Source organism: Athene cunicularia (assembly GCF_003259725.1).
Source record: "Athene cunicularia isolate RWA chromosome 5 unlocalized genomic scaffold, athCun1 chr5_part1, whole genome shotgun sequence".
Classification (NCBI taxonomy): domain Eukaryota; kingdom Metazoa; phylum Chordata; class Aves; order Strigiformes; family Strigidae; genus Athene; species Athene cunicularia.
Window position 1 is genome coordinate 38,134,354 of NW_020799101.1, and position 20,187 is coordinate 38,154,540.

At 38.6% G+C, this 20,187-nt stretch overlaps 1 protein-coding gene across 3 annotated transcripts in view; it reads right to left on the reverse strand.

Moving 5' to 3' along the window:
- The window catches only part of MAP3K9 (mitogen-activated protein kinase kinase kinase 9), a 53,370-nt gene extending 36,025 nt beyond the window's left edge, over positions 1 to 17,345 (reverse strand). The window contains exon 1 of one of the 3 annotated variants that reach the window (XR_003398468.1): positions 16,934 to 17,276. Coding sequence is in view for 1 of the 3 variants with exons in the window: in XM_026849035.1 (XP_026704836.1) it covers positions 16,934 to 17,165 (232 nt within the window). In the remaining 2 variants the exon portion in view is untranslated. Of the gene's footprint in view, positions 1 to 16,933 lie in introns of all 3 variants that reach the window. The other 2 variants (XM_026849035.1, XM_026849036.1) reach the window with 2 other exon arrangements.
- Positions 17,346 to 20,187: the final 2,842 nt, after the last annotated feature.

The following is a 20,187-nucleotide window of genomic DNA, read 5'->3' on the forward strand; positions in this document are numbered from 1 at the left end:
GGGGGGGGAGTGGGGGGTGTAGAGAAGAACAGATCATGTGCCCAAGATTCTTTTATCCTTGTTTGTAATTTGAACTAGCAGCTTTTCTACCAGTTAGAAGTAATGGAAATCAACTTTGAGGTCAGGTGAAGCCAGTTTACATTCACTAGTTTAAGTATCATTCTGTATGTATAAGAATAGCTAGCAGGCTTTTGATAGAATCCAGCATCAGTCTTACTGAAAGTAATCCAGTCTTTAGAAGTACACAGATCCCAGTGATAACAGACCCCAAAGAGGATGATTCTGTTTCATGAATCACAGTGTATACCAGTGACATCAAGAAGAATAAGGGTTTTTTCTAGAGCCAGGCCCAACTCAGATGCTTTTGTTTAAACAAAGATTTGTACAAAATAGTCATACACTTCAGTAAGCCTGTTTCTGTGAGGTCTGACACAATAGTATCTGACAGAGTAGGCTCTTCCTCCTGCTTCACCCCTTTCCACATTATTATGCTTTACTAGAAAGACAAAAACATCTGCCTTAGTATTCAAAGCAAGGCAAAAAGCAATTTGATTAAGATTTCCAAGATACCATTATAACCTTCAGCCTTCATATAGTTGCTACTACTGGATCTTCAGTTCTGTCTTGTCATCAAAAGTCATTACAAAGATGCCTGCTCTGTGGGGCGCTACAGCACAGGATTATTTAATAGAAAGACAGAATTAACGCTGCTATTGGTCTAATGAGACCTTTAAGAATGGTTCCAAAGATGGACCTTCATGTTAGAACATTAAACTTTCACAAGCAACTCATGAACTTTCACTAGCATGTTTAGGATTGGGACTATATGTATCTAGGATTATCCTGTACCCTTCAGAAGGAGAAATCACTGCAGTGAAAACACTGAAAACTGCAGCTATAAGATTTTGTTACTGCGGACATCCTGCGACTAGTACACAAAACCACTGGTTAGTTCCAAGTAGGCAAAACAGATGATCAAATGAATTCTGACAGAATACAGACTGAAGTTTAAAAAATTAACCGATTAAATGCTAGCGAAGTTTCAATTCTGCCATAAACTGTAAGATAAAACTACAGAAGGGCTGCCCTGAAAGCAAGTGCTAAACATTTCTATAGAGATGAAATTCCATCTTGCATGCATGAAGTAGACTGCACACCTACCACAGTCTCACATGTTCAAAAGATTAATTTCTTCCCCCTGCTTCACCCTCATGGATCATTAAAAGCTGGCTTGGCTGAAACAAATTCACAGCATCTCAGAAGGCAGTCTTCTTAGGCTCCAAACACAGGCAGAAAAGACAAAGCCTCTCCAGAAGGGGATTCTGAGCCTAAGTCAAATATACATGGTCTGAACTACACTCTACAGGAGTCTGTCTTGACTAGAGTCACATCTGTGCTAAATGCCCAAACTCAAACCACATAATCTATAATCTCTGTGGTATAAGTAAGCAATTTTAATCAGAGAAGCTCCCCAACACACCAGATGTTAGAGAGCCATCTGGTAAAAGCCAGTTTACTCATAGTTGCAAGATTATCTAAGTGTTCTGAATTTTTTAATTTAAGTTTTCAGAAATAGATTGTTCTATTAGTAGGACAGCTAATGCAAGTCAGACTGGTACTACTGTTAAATCAGTATTAAATAAAACTGTCCCTTGAACCACAAAGGCAGCTGGAGGTCATAATTTATTGCATCTTGCACCACTTACCTTAATGAAAATCAGTGGCAAACATTTTGTAGAAGACACAAAGCCTTACTACAAGGAAGACCTCATTTCCAGATATTAAACAGCTGTATTTGCTACTCATGCATGTACCAGAAAGACATGAGATACACAAATATACCATGGCAAGGTAAAGACAGGGGGTATAAAGCTGTATATATATCCTTTGATCTCCTTGTACCTACATTTTAATAAACCCTAAGAGGGCTGGGTAAGTCACATCTAATATCCTCTTCACTCCTGCTTCTTAGCCATTGCAGCATGAAGTTCAAAACTGCTGAGCAAACTTTATTTTTGGAATATTATCAACTTATTATGGCGCTTCAATGCAAATAACTGCATTGTTTATGTCTTTTTCATTTTGCTTAACCCAACTTATTTCTAATACAAGCTGTTTTTTCCTCTTTCCAGTTATCACAGAAGCGCTAATTGGTCTGGATCTCTTTCCTTCTGCCAGAATATACATATTTCTACCTCTCTTCTTTAGTTTTCTTCTCAATCCCATCCACTGTTCTTCCAAACACACACTCCACTACCCTACAAATGGATAAACCATCTGCACTGAATCTTTCAATCCGATCACTAAAACAAACATGATAAAGCTTTACTTAGGTTTTAAGTTGGTCACTTAATAAAACCTCAGTAATGCATCTCCCATTTTTCATCCAGCACCATACTACCTGCAGTGTGTGTGAAAAGAGTTTAAAGGAAGTAGATTACTTTCATACAAGGGAAGTTTTCACAAGGGTAACAAAGAAAACATTTTTTTTTTGCAACAAAATTAACAGCTGCTGTTTTAATCCTCTGTTCTGATCACACCAACAGAGCCAGAAAACATGTTCTAACCTCCTCCCATAAACACAAACTTCCCCTGAAGGCAGTAACACTGTCAGATTTTATTTTTTTTTGCTTGTTTCTTTGGGAGGGTTATTTTAGTTTTCAGCTACACTTTAGGACAGTTAGGACAACATTCTTAGTCTCCAGTGGGCAAGAGCAAGTAGGGAAAAATAAACACTTCAATCCATGCTGATCCAGTTGCTAGTGACAAAGAATAGTAGGAAGTGGTTCCTCATTTCAACTCACTGTCAAGTGACAAAGCAGCAAAATACAGTCATATAGTTGCCGCCTGCTGGTTTCCCAGCCTAGAGAAAGGATTAGGTTTATCTGCATAGTGTAGTGCTGAACAGAAAACTCCTTTGCTTTGCTTGTGCTAAAAGCTGACTCATCACTTCAGAAGTAGAAACATTCAGGGAAGAACTACTACAGTGTGATCACCCACAGCAAAAATAGCCCATTTTCATATATGATGATAGAGGAAAGGGGATGCTGTCTACTGCACACAATAGTATGAACAGCCAGGCATACCAAAATTTTTTTACTATACTGGCTACAGCTTCAACTACTCTGCTGCTGTACTCCCAATTTATTTAGCACACAGCACACCAAGAAACTAAAGAACTTCCTGACTTAAGTGGCAAAATTGGTAGCAACAGAATACCAAGATTACCTTGCAATACCACCACAATAGTTAACCACCAAACTGTCTATCACAGCCGTATTTCATGACAACAGCTGCATCAGCAACTTCACGCTCCCTTTCCCAGTCCAGAGTGTATGTATATTAAGAAACATGAAATAAATTGCAAAAAAATCTAAGACAGTCTCTTGCATGGTCCAGTTTACAGTTCACGCCAAGCTGTTTACCTGCACATGATGCTACTCAGTAAGCCTGGCACAAGAAGAGAAATCTTAGCTAATGAACAGTAAGCCTGGTGGAAATGGTTACAGTCATTAAGTGAAGGGAGAGATAAAAAAGAATTAAGACAGGGATGGAGTGCATTGAAAGAACTGAAAGAATACACGAAATACAGAAAGGAACAAGCTAGAAGACAAGGATCTCTACTGTAAGCTAAAACGCTGGGTTTGTTGTCTGTGGTACACTGGGATATATCTCTTACTTGATGGAGGATTGCTGGCTGCACATTTAACTTCCATATAACCTTTCTCCAACTGAGACAATAGTCAGTATTTTAGTGCCAGAATACCTGCCATTCTTTTATTTAAGTATTACAGGCCATGAAACAACAGGGCTACTACCTAGCGATAAAGCAACATTAATTCATGAGTCCTACTGTTATGTTTTGAGGCTTTGTCAAGTCTTCACAGAGATGCCTACCATTAATAGTGTTTCTAGTGTGGTAGGGTGGATAGTGGTACTTCGAAAGAGGTTGGGAGAACAATCTGAAGAAAGTATCAAAAGCTTGTTCGCCATAAATGTAAGAAAATCTAATTATGAAGGTACTTCAAGTTAGCCTGAGCTTAAAGGGAGCTCCTGGACCTAGAGACAGAGGGGGTGGTGGAGGTCCCAGGTGAGGCCCTGACTGCAAACTACCAGACACAGCAACTTGATGATGTAGAGTTGAGAAGGCCTGAAAAACCCAAAGGCGGTGGAAAAATCTGAATACCTGTAAGTGTCAGTGCACTCAGTAGTTCTGTTTCAGCCTTCACCAATATTAGCACTGCTGCGGGTTGAATGCTTTGCCAACCAAGAGTCCAGGAATGAGGAAAGCAGTAGTAAGACGTGAAGAAAAACTCCAGCCTGTAAGCACATCCCACTCACACCCATTCCCAAGAGCCTCTACTCAGTCTGTTGAACTCTGTCTCCTTAGCGCCACATCAGCTGCTTATACAGTTCAAGACCTAGATGGCTGCAAGAGCGATGGGTGGGTGCCAGTGACAAGAGGAAGACTATAACAAAGATGATGTATTTATCCTATTTATTTCACTTGGTGTAGAAATATTTAATTCTAATATTTAAATCATTAAGTAGCCATCCTCCTATCTGCACAGACTTAGTGAAGTTTCTTTCTGTCTCCCACATTTTTATCTGGACTCTCAACTAGATTTCTACTTTAGTCCCAATGCTTCACCACATATATTCTTATTTTGTTAGACTGAAAAGAAGTGAGACCGCAACTTAAGACCTCAAAGGCTGAAAAATGGCAAAGGAACTCAAACTCGTGTGGAACGATACTACCTACCTTATCTTTTCTTTTCCAGAATAATACTGTGCATTTTTGCTGCAGTTGGGTGTTTTTGCAGATGACTCCAGAACAACTCAACCATCTATAGATACAACAGCCTAGTACCAGACATTTTCTCGCATAGATATTTGCTCACCTGTTACTGTACGATCACTGTTTTCAACAGCAGTGAAGTCAACAGGCAGCTACAAAGAGGGGAACTAATGCTTACCCTGTCATAGCTGGAGCGTGAAAGACCATGCTGCAGCTGAGTACTCATTGTGGGTGGGAATATTGGACACATTGTATTTCTTCCTCCATCCTGCAAACAGAACAGCTTACTGTGGCTTCACTTACCAAAAAGCAAAGCGGCAAAAGTTTTGTCAGACAGTGGATAAGCATCAGCCCATCCACTTCCTCCATATAGATAATTCAAGTAATGTAAGGAGATGTATCAGATATCAAGTCCATCAAATCCCAGGTGCAAGTGTTTTAAAGAAAAGAACAGAGTAAAACCTTTACATAAAGCAATGCTTTTTCACTCTGAGACCCTTAAATACAAAACATGAGCAAGGTTTCAGTTCTAAAAGCTGGAAGTCTTTTCCATGGTAGGATTTAAGAGTAATCCAGACCTGTACGAGGAGGTGCTACTATTAAACTTCTCCCTGCCAGCAATACAGCAGAAGTCTCGAGTGCAAGAGTTGAATGAAACAGAATATTTCTATTTCCAAACAACTCCAAATTTATCAAAAAATTGCTTTACACAAGTTTTAGAAGTCTGTTAAAGGCTTACTGAAGCCGAAGGTGTGCCAGAGAGGAAAAAAATCTGATTAATATCACAGGATCCAGACTCTCCCACCCACCCATGGCAGAACATGTCCAAAACCAAACCAATCTGTTACAGGAAACCTTGTCTTGAACAAAGAATCTCCTCACTCAAGCCCGTATGTTTTATAAGGGTTTGTTTTTCATACCACAGAATAAAGTTATCTGAGCTAGGACAGCTCTGAAGGCACTTTCGGAGAACTTCCATTCCTAACCAGAGGGTCCATGAACACTAAAATGTTAATACTACACTTCAATTTGAATTTCTTCCCTGACATACACACCCTGAAATTTCACAATTGGGACAGCAAATTTCAGTTTACACTATTTTTTGTACTCATCTCCCCACAATCCAGGTATAATCTTCACTTTGTCCAAATGCCTTTGACTGTCTTCTAGATTTATTTCCAGCCCAAACACCTGCAACACCTAGGGAGGCTGTGAAATTCACACAAATGTGGATATTTTTTTTTTTTAAATGGAGATTAATTCAGAAGAGTGAGATAAGCATCTTTCATCTCTTGCATGAGCCAATTGCTACTTTTTATACTTGCTTGTATCTGAAAAATGAATAAAAACTTCCACTGTACTCTGAAGAAACACAATACATTCCAAAATCTTCAGGGTTCTTATTTAGAAGATACGATAGTAATAGCAAATATTAATCATAGTCCTGTAGTTTTTGAACAGTCCTTATCTGAAGCACAAAAGTATCCACAGATTGAGGAAAAATGCTCTTCCATAGAAGATGGCTTCACTGAACTTACTACAATGGTACCAATCCCATTCTCCCCTGCCAGGAAAAAGCAAACCTTCCCAAGATACATTTCAGCTTGGATGGTGGTGGTGGTAAATAACGGATGTTAGATAAAAAGATAGCCTTAATATATTGCTTCATGCTGCTGCCTTGTCTGAGAGTCATGATCTCAGAGAGCCAGAAGCTTGCTAGTAAGTCTGCAGTTTGCCTAATAAGACAAAAAGCCTTATTGCAAAGGGGACAAAGGGACTGAACTTGCCAGGTGTTCCTTTTTTTTAATTATTAAGTCCTATTGTCAGTACACTGGCATACTGCCTTGAGGACAGAACTAAGCTTTTGGGAAAGGATTTTAAAAACTCGCTCCAAAATGAGACCTGATATTGTAGCAGTTTGCCAAAATCTAATTTGCAATTTTAGTTGTACCTTCCATAGTCAGATTGCACAGCTTTGCCTCACAAGTATCCAGATAACGAGCAATCTGCTCTTGATCCTGCATTCAAAGTACTTGGAGTGATTAACAGATCTGCACATGGACTGAGCCCGGGCTTTCCGCATGCAGCCTTTACCTACCTTCTGTCGGGTACTCGCGTTCATTTCAGTAGGACTGCATCTTTATTCTAATATTTGTTTGTGGTGCAGAAGGCTAAGTGTTGCATAAGATCCTGTAGAGCACAGAATTTAAGACTCATTCAAAATTTCACATCTTAGAAGGAAAAACAAATACAAACACTGTGTCTAGTAATAAGCAAATATTTTCTTTCTTTTATTACTAACTACTCAGCAACAACACATTTAAAAAAATACATGCCTTGGAAGCAAAAGCTTTTTAATTACTGGGTACGTGTGAGGGTTCAGCAAATCCATAAAGCTGGCTGACTGTCCTCTTCGATCAACCTAGAGGAGGTGATGGATGTGACAGCACAGCAGTTCTTGGATTTTAAGCCATGCAGCACAGTAACTCTAAAGAGCTAATGTATAATGGGGGAGGTGACAGGAAAGGCCTCCAGAGCCATGATATATTTAGAATCAATCCTTTCACCTAGCCAAGATGAAAAAAGTCTGATTGCTTTAGTGATCTGGTACAAAACACTCTGAATGCTCCTGGAGAACACTCAGGTGAATTTCCTGGAAAAATGAAGCTGTTCAGCTCTGGTTTCAGACTAAATCCTACCGTACTACTTATATCAGACCAACCTTCTAGCTCAGGCACGGATTACTGTACTCTTCAGAATCAGTTAAATGCTCCAAGAAAAAAAAAAATTATCTGTACCCAACACAGTGCTTTGCCAAATCGTATCAGTTTGAAAGCTTGCAACAAATCAAGAACTGTAGTAGGCAACAACAGAAAAGGAAAGGGAAGAGTAGAATCACATTCATTAACTGTCGTTCAAGAGACTGTCTGAAAAGAGATTTAATAATAATGCTGGTTCAGTAGAAGCCACTTCTAGGCAAACAGAAACATGAAATTCATGATGAAAAAAGTAGTGCAGAACTGGTTTGCTTTGGCTTCAATTAAGACATCTCTATGAAACAGTCAGTAACATCAACTACTCTTCATTCCTGGAATAGGATGGTATGCCACAATCTAGAAGGTAAGGAAGAAAAAAGTTTCACAGGCAGTAACACAAACCACACCAGAAGCTGGGGTTTTTTTGGTGGTCTGTTTGTGGGTTGTTTTTTTTTTTTAATCAGATTTAATTTAAAAACCTTAAGGAAAGTAAGAGGGGTGTTATTTACATGAGAAAAAATGTTAAAAGGCTCTGAGATGCACAATCAACACCAAGTTACAGCTGACAACAGTGAAATTCAGACTTTTCTGAATACTGAAGTTTTACTTTAAGCTGAGCAGAACAATCTGCCAGCTGCTAAGAGGTAGTCCTGCACTCTTGCACATGAAAGTCCATGCAAGGTAACAGCTCATGCAGTAAAGCTATCAGAAAACTGTTCAATTTTTGATGTGTTCGATTCCTGTTAGTTTTCTGACCCAGCTTACTCTGTGATCGAAGAGTCTAAGTGACTACACAGAACCCTGATGAAGCATTAGGAATATCCCCCAGTTATCAGACAACCATAATTATATCAAAGCCACACACTGACTGATTACATCAAACAAGAAAAAACAAATCAGTTAAGTCCAAGGGCAAGATTGACAACACTTGAACAAGCAGAATTAAGCATATAGAGTTCAATTAAAGTTATGGGATTGTTTTTATTTTCAGAATCCTTGAATAATGCAAAGTCAAAAGCAACTAAAGACTATTCGAACATCTCTTCCTATATCCGTAGTCAAATAGGAGAAACAGTAGGAAATCCTGTTAATACTTTTGTGGCAGGTAGACCACATGGCCTGGTTCACCTACATCCCACTGCACTTACATACCATCTTTACAGCAATTATCCATACTAGCACTTCTTTATAGTACCCTAAGAACCTCCCGGGAATCCCCAGTTGAAACATAACAATTGTTACGATAAGCAACATCTTAAAGTGGCAGAAATATTCATCTGTTACTAGTAAATGGAGCTATTGGCACACTGACTATTATTTGCTACTCATCTAAACAGTAAGTCTATAAAACAGCAAGGTTGAAGCCATGAAGGCTTCTAGTTCCAATACAAAAAGCAATCTTAACATTTCTCAACAGCCAAAGCCAATTCCAGAAGCTTGTTTGATGAAGCATCAGAGGAAGATGTTGCACAGCTAGCTAGGAGCTTGTTGCTCTGAAAATCATTGAGGACTTAAGTAGTACAGTATTCAAAGCACATAGAGATTCTAAATAATCTCTGAAATCCTGTATGTGCATTAGATAAAGTTTGGTGCTTTGGGAGGGTATTTTTGTTTTAAATAAAAAATGGTGTTATAAATGCTGTATTACTACATGAGTAATGTAACAGTGCTTTCAGAAAGCATAATGGAAGGGCTGTGCGTGGTAGCAACACAAAGAGCTCATAGGAGGGCTGTCTCCTCTAGTTAATTTCTGTTGAAGAGAACCCTAAACAATGCTGCACCATGCTGCCACTACCACCACCACAACTCTTCTACAGGCTGGGACCCAAAGATTCAATATTACACAAGTGAGTCGTTTTCTCCCTGATCTTAAGAAACACTGATGAAACCACATAAATTATAAATTCTTCCAAATTGTGATAGTTTCTCCTCTTAGTGCATGAGGTTCTGTTAGTATTTCTTTCTCATATATGGAAAAAGTTCAGGCCTGAGGAAGGCTGAATTTACCTTTCCATTAGCAGTTGGACAATTAAGAAGCAATTATCAGATACGTCAGTCAACTTTGGCAACATTGTGGAAATCAAAGTCACACCAATCTAACTGAAATTATCCTAGAACCAGAAAGTAGACATATAGCAAAAAGCATCTACTTAAAATCACGTGCTATATCCTGTATTCTTTCCAACAGTTTAAAGCTTTCCTTGGCTTGTCATAAGGGAATATGCACCATCTTCAAAATGAGATATTACTTAAAATTATGGAATCATCTTGTGTGATGAATCATCACTTGAAAAAGCAAGACTGTGCTTAACTTCTGATGCTTCGAGAGTGAATTTTCTTTGGATATGCTGAAGTTCTGAAAAGAATTGTTTAATGAGAAAATCAGAAGTGAAGCTGCTGACTGAAATCTCTCAAAATTCAAATTAAGTTTATTGATATGGGAACAACACCAAAAAAAGTGAAGCTGAAAAAAGTTATTCTAGATTCCTGGAAATGCCACAAGGCTGTTCTCAGTCTTGACTTGCCACTTAGAAATTTCTGAAAAATACAGATTTATTCCAGCTCTGTCACAGCTGGTCAGACAGTGAATTCATGGGAGCAGCACACAGATGCCTAGGCACACCTCATGCATGATGGTGCTCAGGTCTGCTTGGATCTTTCTATGGTTCCATATGCACAGTGTGGAGAAAGTACTTAGTTTCGTAACTCTTGGTCATTTTTTTCTTAGGAGCAGAAAGAATCCTGCAGAAAAATATATGTAGTGACACAAAGACACAAAAAGGATATTAGCTAGGTTTTTAAAAGTAATACACACAATTTCACATCTTAAAAATTAGAAGAACAAAGTCCCTTCTTGTTTACAAAGATAAGGGATTTCATTTGTGAAACTGCCTTTTGGTACTTGGTGTGGACAGGAGAATATCAAAGTGTGCTTGTAGACACCAAACTTATTCCATGAAGTCTCTCCATTTTTGACTTGCAATTAACAGTGAAGACATCAATTCATATTCAACTAAAACACATAGTTTACAAGAGATGTATTTTCATTTTGGAACTCTCAGAAATCTACTAAAACATACCAAAAATAAGACTGCAACATAAAGGCATCTGTTAAACCTCTCAGAGAGGAAAGCAGCTGCACCAATTTAGACAAGCTAAGGAAAAAACCCCAAAACACCCGAAGTAAACTGTCACCCTACTTCCATGAATTCCTGGTGTCTCAACAGCTTAAAAGTTAACATCACTTTCAGGCATAATTTACATCTTCTGAACTAATAACACATGCAATTAAAAGATTTTTTTCATTCTGTTCAACAAAAAGTTGTAATATCACTGGCATGAATTTCATCATCATATTACCACATGCAAAAAATTAGTTATTTGGAATTTTTTTTTAACCACAAACAAGTGACCAGGATATCAGCACAAAGGCTGATACTCTGGGGAGACAGAGAAATAAGCAGAGTAACCAGAGCTAGGATTTATGCACCATTAGCAATACTGTATAGCATATCCACAGAACCAAATAATTGCTTAAGGGCAGAACCTGAAAAGTCATCTTTAATCACCCTTAAGACCATATTCAGGCATTTGAAAAGCTTGATTTGTACTGTACACTCTATTTAAACCTAAAAAACCCAATGATGTTTACTGAATTGTGCTCCGTGAACAAAATCAGAGAACATCTGCATAAAACTAATCTCCCAGCTGTTGTTGTACTGTGTCCCATCCCACCCCCCCATCTGACATTTTTATCACTTTCCTCTTACAGAGCAAGGGACTGCCAAACTAAGGCCAGATCAATTATTCACTCAGTGTAAAGCATTCAGATGCCAGTGAAATAGTTTCACTCTACTTTACATGCAGCATTACTCACACTCATTTAATTGCACTGACAAAGGAAATCCATTCTGATAGAAGGTACAACATTGGAGAGTTAGTCAGCAAATTACACTTAAGTACCAGAAGCAGCAATAATAGTGCAGACTTTCAAACTGCTCTGCTAACATACTTTAAGCAGACCCTGGAAGAGCTCTCCTCTACGACACCACCAGACAGAGGAAGAGGTTTACATTAAGTACTTGCCCTTCTCTGAGAAGAACCAACAGAAGATTGGCCATTATGAATGCATTGGGATGTGAATACTTTAACAAAGAATGATATAATAAATCACGTTATAAAGACTGATATGTAAGATTCAAGTCCTGTTGTCCTTAGGTTGGGTTTGAACTAGTCACAAGGAATCCCTGCTTCAAAATTCTGCCTGTACTTTAAAAAAAAAAAAACCAAAACAAACAAGGAACACTGTCAATCCTAGGAACAACTGTTCAGAGACCATGTGAAAGTCAGCTCTACTAGCTTCTTTATGAACAGAAAAAGGCTTAAACAACTGCATAAAATAAATAAGCAAAGCTACAGCAGAGTTTGGAATTCTTTAGAAAGCCAGAGCTTTGAATCTCGGGATACCACAACCTTACCATGGTGCTCCAAAAAGTGGGAGAGGTGAACGCCTTCAAAGAACTAGAAAAGAACTACTGACTTGACCGAATCAGAATTGTTGTTGTTTATTCTGAGCTCTGTCCTTACCTCTTTCTTTGACCTTGGCCATGTCACTTTGCTGCTAATCTTCTGTGCCACTTTGTGGAACACAGACATGGCGACTTTTATAAAGCACTTTGCAAACTGGCATGAACACCCTCAGCAAAATCTTTCAGTGTAGTGCAAATAACAAACGTATTTTGCTGAGCCAGACAAAAAAAAGGAGCAAATATGTTTTTGCTAGTTCTCTGCAGCATTAGTTAACTGGCATTATTCCTATAGCAATCCTGGCATATCTAACATTGACAGACAAATAGAAACAAACAAGACCAGCCTCATTATTTACAATACTTCACTAAAACCAACAGGACTGCCCTTTTTGATCCTAAGCATTATATGCCAAGCCCCTATCTCTGGCCAGAAATGTGACTCAAGTCACAGATAAGAGAAAAAGAAACTAAGAGCTCCACACAACACAGCAATGTTGGCTTCAGTAGGCTTTCCTAGTTGCTTTTTTTTTCTGTAGCTCAGCTTTTAGGTTATTCAGGAGCCTTCACATTGGGAGGGGCCTACTACCAATTCTGTAACACAGAATTGAGCAATTCTGCTCAGTGAAGCACCAACATGCAGGTGAAGAGGGAAAGGTTAGCAATATTGCCAGACTAAGAGAAGAAAAAGAAGCCAGAGAGGATTCTGTCAGGTTAAGGTGATTAATTTTCACATGAAATAAATAGATTCTCTTGAATCAAATGCCAAAAAAAGAGAAATCCCCTCACACAGCAGAACAAAATAGATTTCCTGGGTTATCGCTGTTCCCTTGCACAATTAGATGACTAACATGTGAGTTGGTAATGCCAGTGGGAACACTCACCTACCAGACTCACTGCCAACTGAACTTACACTCAGCAAAAGAATTTCAGGGTCTCTAAAAATAAATCACAGGTGTGCAATTTGTTCTGTAACGATCTTTACATACTCATTTCCTGACAGCATCCTCAAAGCAATGAAACAGGCAGTCCTGAGAACCTCCAAGTTTTACAATAAATATCTGCCTCAAACAACCACAGTACTTCAACTGAACAGGGCACTTCTACACTCTAAATATATTAGCATTAAACCTAAAGTTATGATAACGAAAAGGAGAAAAAAAAAGTGAAGAAAAATGATGGAACAGGAAAAAAGTCCACCTTTTTGGTTAAAAGAAGGAACACAAACAATTGGTTTGCAGAATGCTTTTTGACAAGGAGAATATCAAAACCAGACACTTCCTGGAATCTTCAGATAATCCCCTGAAGCTCAGTCCCTATACAAGATGAAGTTACATCCCAAAGCAATCAAAACTATGTTATTTACTATGCCATCAGAAACTTTGAGAACTATTCTGAGCATTGTTTTGGTACCTACCACTCAAGTCCACAAAGCTGAAAGAATTTAGGTTAAAAGATTATTTTTTTTTCCAAACCCTTATATAATGGACTAATTTCTCAGATATGTATCAAGATGCCTACTTGACTTATTTTACTGTTCAAACACGACCTTCTTAAAAGGTTCATAATGAAGTACTGTCCTCATGCATTCTGTATCTTCCTAAATATAGGCAGACATCTGGAAGCAAGGCATTCTCTGAATGTCTTCTGTTCTAGTAGAAAATTTGATTTTAAATAAGGCAACTCTGTTCATTCCCACTCCTCCATCTTGTTCCCTAACTCCCAAATTAACTCAACCTGCAGCTTCAGATGGATAATGCAGGTCCCAGATGGTGCTTGAAGGCAAGAGATATATGAGAATCACTACCTATTACTAAATGTAGGCAGTACCAATCAGTAGATCAATACAGCTGATGCTCCCATGATGGCTCTGCAGTACTTGTAGATGTTCAGTACATGAAAGAAATGTGTCTGCAAGAACCTTTTCCAAGTTCTTGCAAGCAGAAGCTGTTCCTTCTCCGGAGACATGTTACTGCCTATTAGTTGGTGGGTGGTAACTTGTGCAAAGAAAGTACGACAAGCTTGTAATTCTGTTGGCACAAAGCTACCAATGTAACCTGTTCTCCATTATCCACAGTAATTGAGAAAACTAAGTATATCAGAAAAACACAGAAAAAACAAGCCCTATATAAATCAGGATGCAATAACATACTTAGTCCACTAATCCTTACAAAACTCGTAAAAAACATTTCATAGAAAACAGAGTGGAGAAATATCCAAGATGCTTATTACATATAATGGAAAAGGGATTTCAGCAATGCAATGTCAGCATACTCAGGAAAGACACAACTTAGGCAGTCCAAAGTTGTTTATCCTACAGATAACCATGAGTGAAGTCTACCTGCATGTATAGATACAATACTTGGTTTTGGGAGGGGGGAAAACCCATAGCAAAAAAATCCAGGAAAGACCAAAACTCCCTCTCCACCAAAAAAACTCCACAGTTGTCATAATCTAGTATTTATGGTACTTGCTTTATAGATACACTCAGAAAAGAACAAGTATCTTCAAATGTTTAAAATAGGATGCATTTAAAAAAATTTCTCTTCCACTACACAGCACAGCATGAAGAAGTCTATATTGCCAAACTAAACAGCTATTGTAATATGTCAAGCCCATACCTGAGGTTACTAATTCATCTTATGTGAAAGGTTACCAAAAAAATGAATTTTCACTAAAATATCTCAAGTTCTTGCGTCCAGTACCAGCTCCTACATTTATTTAGTTTCCAAAATGTAATACTGCTTTCTGCAGACTTAGCTGAGCTAGAATTTTCCTATATCCATCATTTCTGTACTAGATCTGATGGTACCTTTGGTCAGAACCAACATGTAAATTCTCCAGCTTTCCCCTCCAAACACAGGATCTTTGAATCCTTCCACAGGCATTCCCACTCATCCTTCCTCTTCCTTTACTATTGTTTCCTCACAAATGAGGAAAATTCTAGTAATACACGTAGCAAAACCCTCAACTACTCACTGACAATTTACAGCGCAGCACAATTATGTACTGCTGAAGCACTGTGACAAGAGACATTTATTCTTGCTGCTGACAGTACGGATGTTTTCTAGCATCCATATCTGTGTGTGGTTGGTGACATCATGCACTGGTGTCCCTCTAGTTGGGTTAGTTCTCTGGTTGATACATATCCTTTTTCAACTAGCAGTCTCTAGCCTGAATAAAACCGTGAAACATCAAGGGCTAACAGCTTTTTATCTTAGAAATATCTTCCATTCTAAACATCAAAAGTGTTCAGATAGCAATAAAGTCTTAATAACCTGTTAGCAAAAGAATTAAATATTTTCTTAGGTGTGGAGTAAAGGCCCAACAATCAAAGGCAACTATTTCTTATTCACAGATGCAGCCAATCATCCATTAACCAAGAAAATCAAATCTTCATTTTACAGCATTTATCAATATGCCCATATCTACTGCCATCTGTAAGGGTTTAGATATCAGGAAATATTTATATTAGAAAATTATTAGGATATTAGGAAAACATTAAGGTTGCCTTACCCTAACAAAAATGATAACTTCAACTACAATTTTTAGAAACTAATTTGAAAGTTCTCATAGTTCCTATTTTTGAACTCACTAACAAGTTAGTATTTTTTTTCCTTCACAACAAACAATGTAAATTCACTGCCACAAGATATGAGGTCAAAAAAGAAAGGAAGATTGCAAGGCTTGGAAGTTTACAGCATTGTAATGGTTAACACTAGCTCTATGAGTGAATCTATTTAAGATATTAAAATTTTAAACTGTCAGACCTCTTTGCTAGACATTACTGCCCTCCAAGCAGAAGAGAACATTTGCCTGCATCCCAGTCACCCAGTTCACTGCGCTTATTAACTCAAGCCATAAATGAAAATGAGTTCATACTAACACACCTACCTAAACCATGGCAGCCAACATGCAGGTATGTGTTTGCTCTTGCCATCTAGACATCAACAAGTGGGGAGAAAGGCTGAACAGCTGCATGCAGGTATCAGGAAAGGAGATGATGATCTTTAAACCACTGAAGCAGTTTGCTCCCACACTCGTAAGTAACATTCTATGCATGCATTTGACTTCGAGGCAATTTTCAGTTTGGGAAAACAGACACACTACAAAACCAATACCCAAGTGGCAGACAATAATGCTATTAGTATTACAGGGTAGCTATTCACCATGATTTCCAAAATCTTAACTATAAAAGTTTAGTCCCCATGCTCTAATGGGTCAGCTGCATCCCATGTGAAGCACCACAAACATCAGATGAAGTCCTAGGTGGACAAGGGCACCCACCGGGACATTTCATTTACCTGAGTTAATGTTTCTGTCAACACCAGCTCTATGAGGGACAGAGAGAAGATTCAATTCAGCATGGATGGGTTAAATCTCCCATAAGGAAAACAAGCTTACAGCTCATCTATACAGCAAAATCTAGCAAATAAAATAAAAGCTTAGGAGCATTTATCTTTCCAAAGGAGCCTTTATCCTTCAAAAAAAGTGGAAGGAAAAATACACATTTTAAGTTCCACAAGACTTTCCAACACTGAGAAGTCTGCTGAAATGCCAATAAAACTGAGACACTGTGTGTATATATATGTATGCATATATGAACTACGGGAGAGGCATGCTCCAGTTACAGTTGCTTTTACATCCAACCTTTTAAGTTGCTTTTACAAAGTGAAAGCATTTACATGTTTCCTGTGGTCTGTAGCACAATAAGCCCCTCTGGGATTGAATTAGAGGATACAGTGGTTCACAAGAATGGATCACTAAGTTAACATTACTCCTCACTTTTCTGTATACCATTTATTTCCAAAACCATACCCCAGCACCCTGGCTGTTTGCTGTGTAGCACTTACTGTTGCTGGACTTCAGGTCACGGTGAATTATGGGAACAATCGCTTCCTCATGCAGGTAGTTCATTCCCCTCGCAATCTGCACTGCCCAGTTCACTAGTATGTCAGGAGGTATCCTTTTACCAGACAACACCCTATTTAGCGATCCTCCACGGGCAAACTCCATGATCAAGCAAAGATTAGGTTCCTTCAAACACACACCCCTGAGGGCAATGATGTTGGGATGCTTTAACATTGCAAAGAGCTTGGCCTCTTGGCGAACATTCTCAATGGTCTGGCTGATGTCCTCATCAGGGTCATAGCGAGCTGCCTTGACAGCAACCTCATCTCCTATCCACACAGCTCGATACACTTTTCCGAAGCCCCCTATGCCAATGATTTCTTCCAGAACAAGCTCTGAGAAGTCGATCTCCAAGACTAGGGAAAGAAGAAAAGAAGATGTCAACATTTAGCAGCTACACAGCCTGTACATCAGCTGAAGGTCCTTGTTGCCCAACCTCGCCCTTATCCTAGGAGGAAGGACCAATTTTCACTCCAAAGCAATACAAATGAAAGCAGTAGTCCCTTATGACAATCTTTCACTGCCAAATAGCATGAGGTAAAACAGATCTTGCAGTATCATAAAACCTGTATGAAGTACTCACTGTGAAAGGTGATGAATTTGAACAAATGGTGGTGAATGACACACTTAAAATAGCATCCTCTTAACACACTTAAACCCTTATAACACTGATGCTCCCTTAAGGCTAAACCTTAATTTCCTGCCCTCAATGACAGTACAAGATTCCAGAAAAGAAAACCCACAGTCTAATCTTCACTGACTTCACTACACAGTACTTCATGTGACATAGCTAAAATTCAACACAAAATGCATCTGCTCCCTTATTTGAACGTTTCTTATTCAACTGTCACTACCAATCTTTTAGTCCTGCCCAAATCACGCTTATTCTTCCACACCTCTACAAGCTTTGTAGATTCGTTCACCACAAGAGATCTGTTAACCAATTCTGACACTACTGACAATAGTGTGAATAACAGATGGGTAAGACCACATACTGAGTATGCAGAGCTAGCAACAAGAAAAACGTTTTTTGATTAATGCATACTGCATTTGTATTACAGAAACTGTATGAAATAACAGAATCATCATTTTCCATTCCCATGCACTCACAGCTATACTAAACAGGCTGCCACAGTAACTGGTGGCTACTTGGCGTTGTACAGTAAAATCTACAGATGCAGATATCTTAATTCATCATATAAATTGCATCTGGAGCAAAAGTGGTGAGAAAAACATACCCTGTACAACTGCACACTAAACACAGTTTATGCTCACAGATGGCCAAAAGATCCCATCCAATACTGACTAATGTAGCACAGAAACCCACATACTGACATAGCCAAATTGACAGTAGTGGTAGGCCACTGGCTGAGTTACCATTGATGCTACTCTGACGTTTTGGTCATTACCAATTACAGTCAAATAAATTTTTAAGTTTTAGAGGACAAATACAAGGATTTAAGCAGAAAGACACTGAAATGTAATACTTTCCTGCATTTGAAATGCCAAATGTGACATGGTTCCCGTACTTAATCTAGCAGAAAGGAAGTTAGGTCTGTAATGGACTTACTTGATGTAGGTATTAATTCAGAGTACTGTATTACGTTACCGGGTTTTGTAGTTATCGATTGTATACATAAAGCTGTCCACTGTTTTGAAATGAAATTACGTAGTCATACAAGTGAAGGGAACAGATTAGATTCCACTTAAGTACAATATTTATTCCAATCAAATGTCTTTCCTAAGTATAAGCCTATAGCACAAGACCTTGTCACAAAACTGTTAATATGAACTCTGCTGCTCGCAGCTGAAGACTTTTTTTTTTTTTTACTGAGTTCTATCTTTTTTGACATGATTTTTAAGTCTGTCTTACTTCTGTAAGTCAATCAAACCTATGAGCAAGGAGTTGACTACATATACGGATTACATTGTCAACTGCCCTATGCAGTACAGGCAATATATCCAAATCCTCAGACAGTGTAATAACAAGGCCTCTACTCTTTTCACCAGCATTCCATAAACAAAAGATGAATGAAAAATAAGATAGAAAATTGACCAGGAAAATATTCCTAAAGGAGAAAAGGCCCTTTCCAGTCCAGAACACAAAAAGAACTTATTTGTCTGTTACTGTGAGTACATCTTCTGGGTAGCTCTGAACTTCAAGGATTTACACAACAAATAAGGTTTCACACCTACAGTACCAGCATTGGTGTTCAACTGCTCACAAGCTACAGATTAATAGAAAAGATGGAGTAGATTCTGACCAGAAACACTGAAATTTTAGAACAAGGCTGTAGTGACAATAACTCCAGTTATGAGACTACCCTGTCTCTGGGAATGCACAAAAGGAGCTGCTCTGGTATTTTTCACTGATAAAAGAGCTAAAGAAATCAGATGCGGAGTCCTATCACCTGCAGTCAGCAGAATTCCAGCACTGGCTGAATGCTCACTTAACCTGCTCCTACAGCCAAAGTCAATAATGAAAAGACTGAAAATGAATGACCATGTAAGCCAGCGGTTCTCAAGCTTTCCTTCACCACAGACCCCCTTTAAATACCTTTTGTGGCCACAGGCCACCAAGAATTAATTCAAGATTTAAAGCACTAGTCTGCATCAAATATTTATTTAGATTTTTCTCTTGAAGGGTCTTCAAATTTAGAGAAGAGAAAATAAATTAATCTATTAATGCACACACTCCTATTATCTTTATTGCAATAATTCTGTATGAATTTAAAATGATAGCATCAACACTCTTCTTGCTCAAATGGCCCATTTTATGGTATTTTAACATGCTAATTCTGAAATTGATGCCCATTTTTACATTAAAATTAGATGCAAAGTTTTTACAATTCTCCTCACCTCCCCCGTTGTTTGTCTGTGCTCAGTCACGATATATTTTTGTTTACAGGTCCAGGGCCACCACTTGAAGGAACAAACTTCAGTCCTGTCATGGCCCTAAAGAGGGCCGTTGGGTTAAGAAAGTGTCTTTAAGAGAATAACTGCCTAGTTAAAGTGGGCCCCAACCATACTAGCACCAAATATACTAGCGTGCCAGGGCAGGTGGAGGGGGGGGGGGCTTGAGTACGAGAAGGGCATCGAAGGGAAGGGGCTATGTGAAAAGGAGGTGTGGTGCTTGCCATGGGTTGGCCGTTCCCCACCCCTGCTTTAAGCCTTTGTGACCCCACCGGGGGTGGGC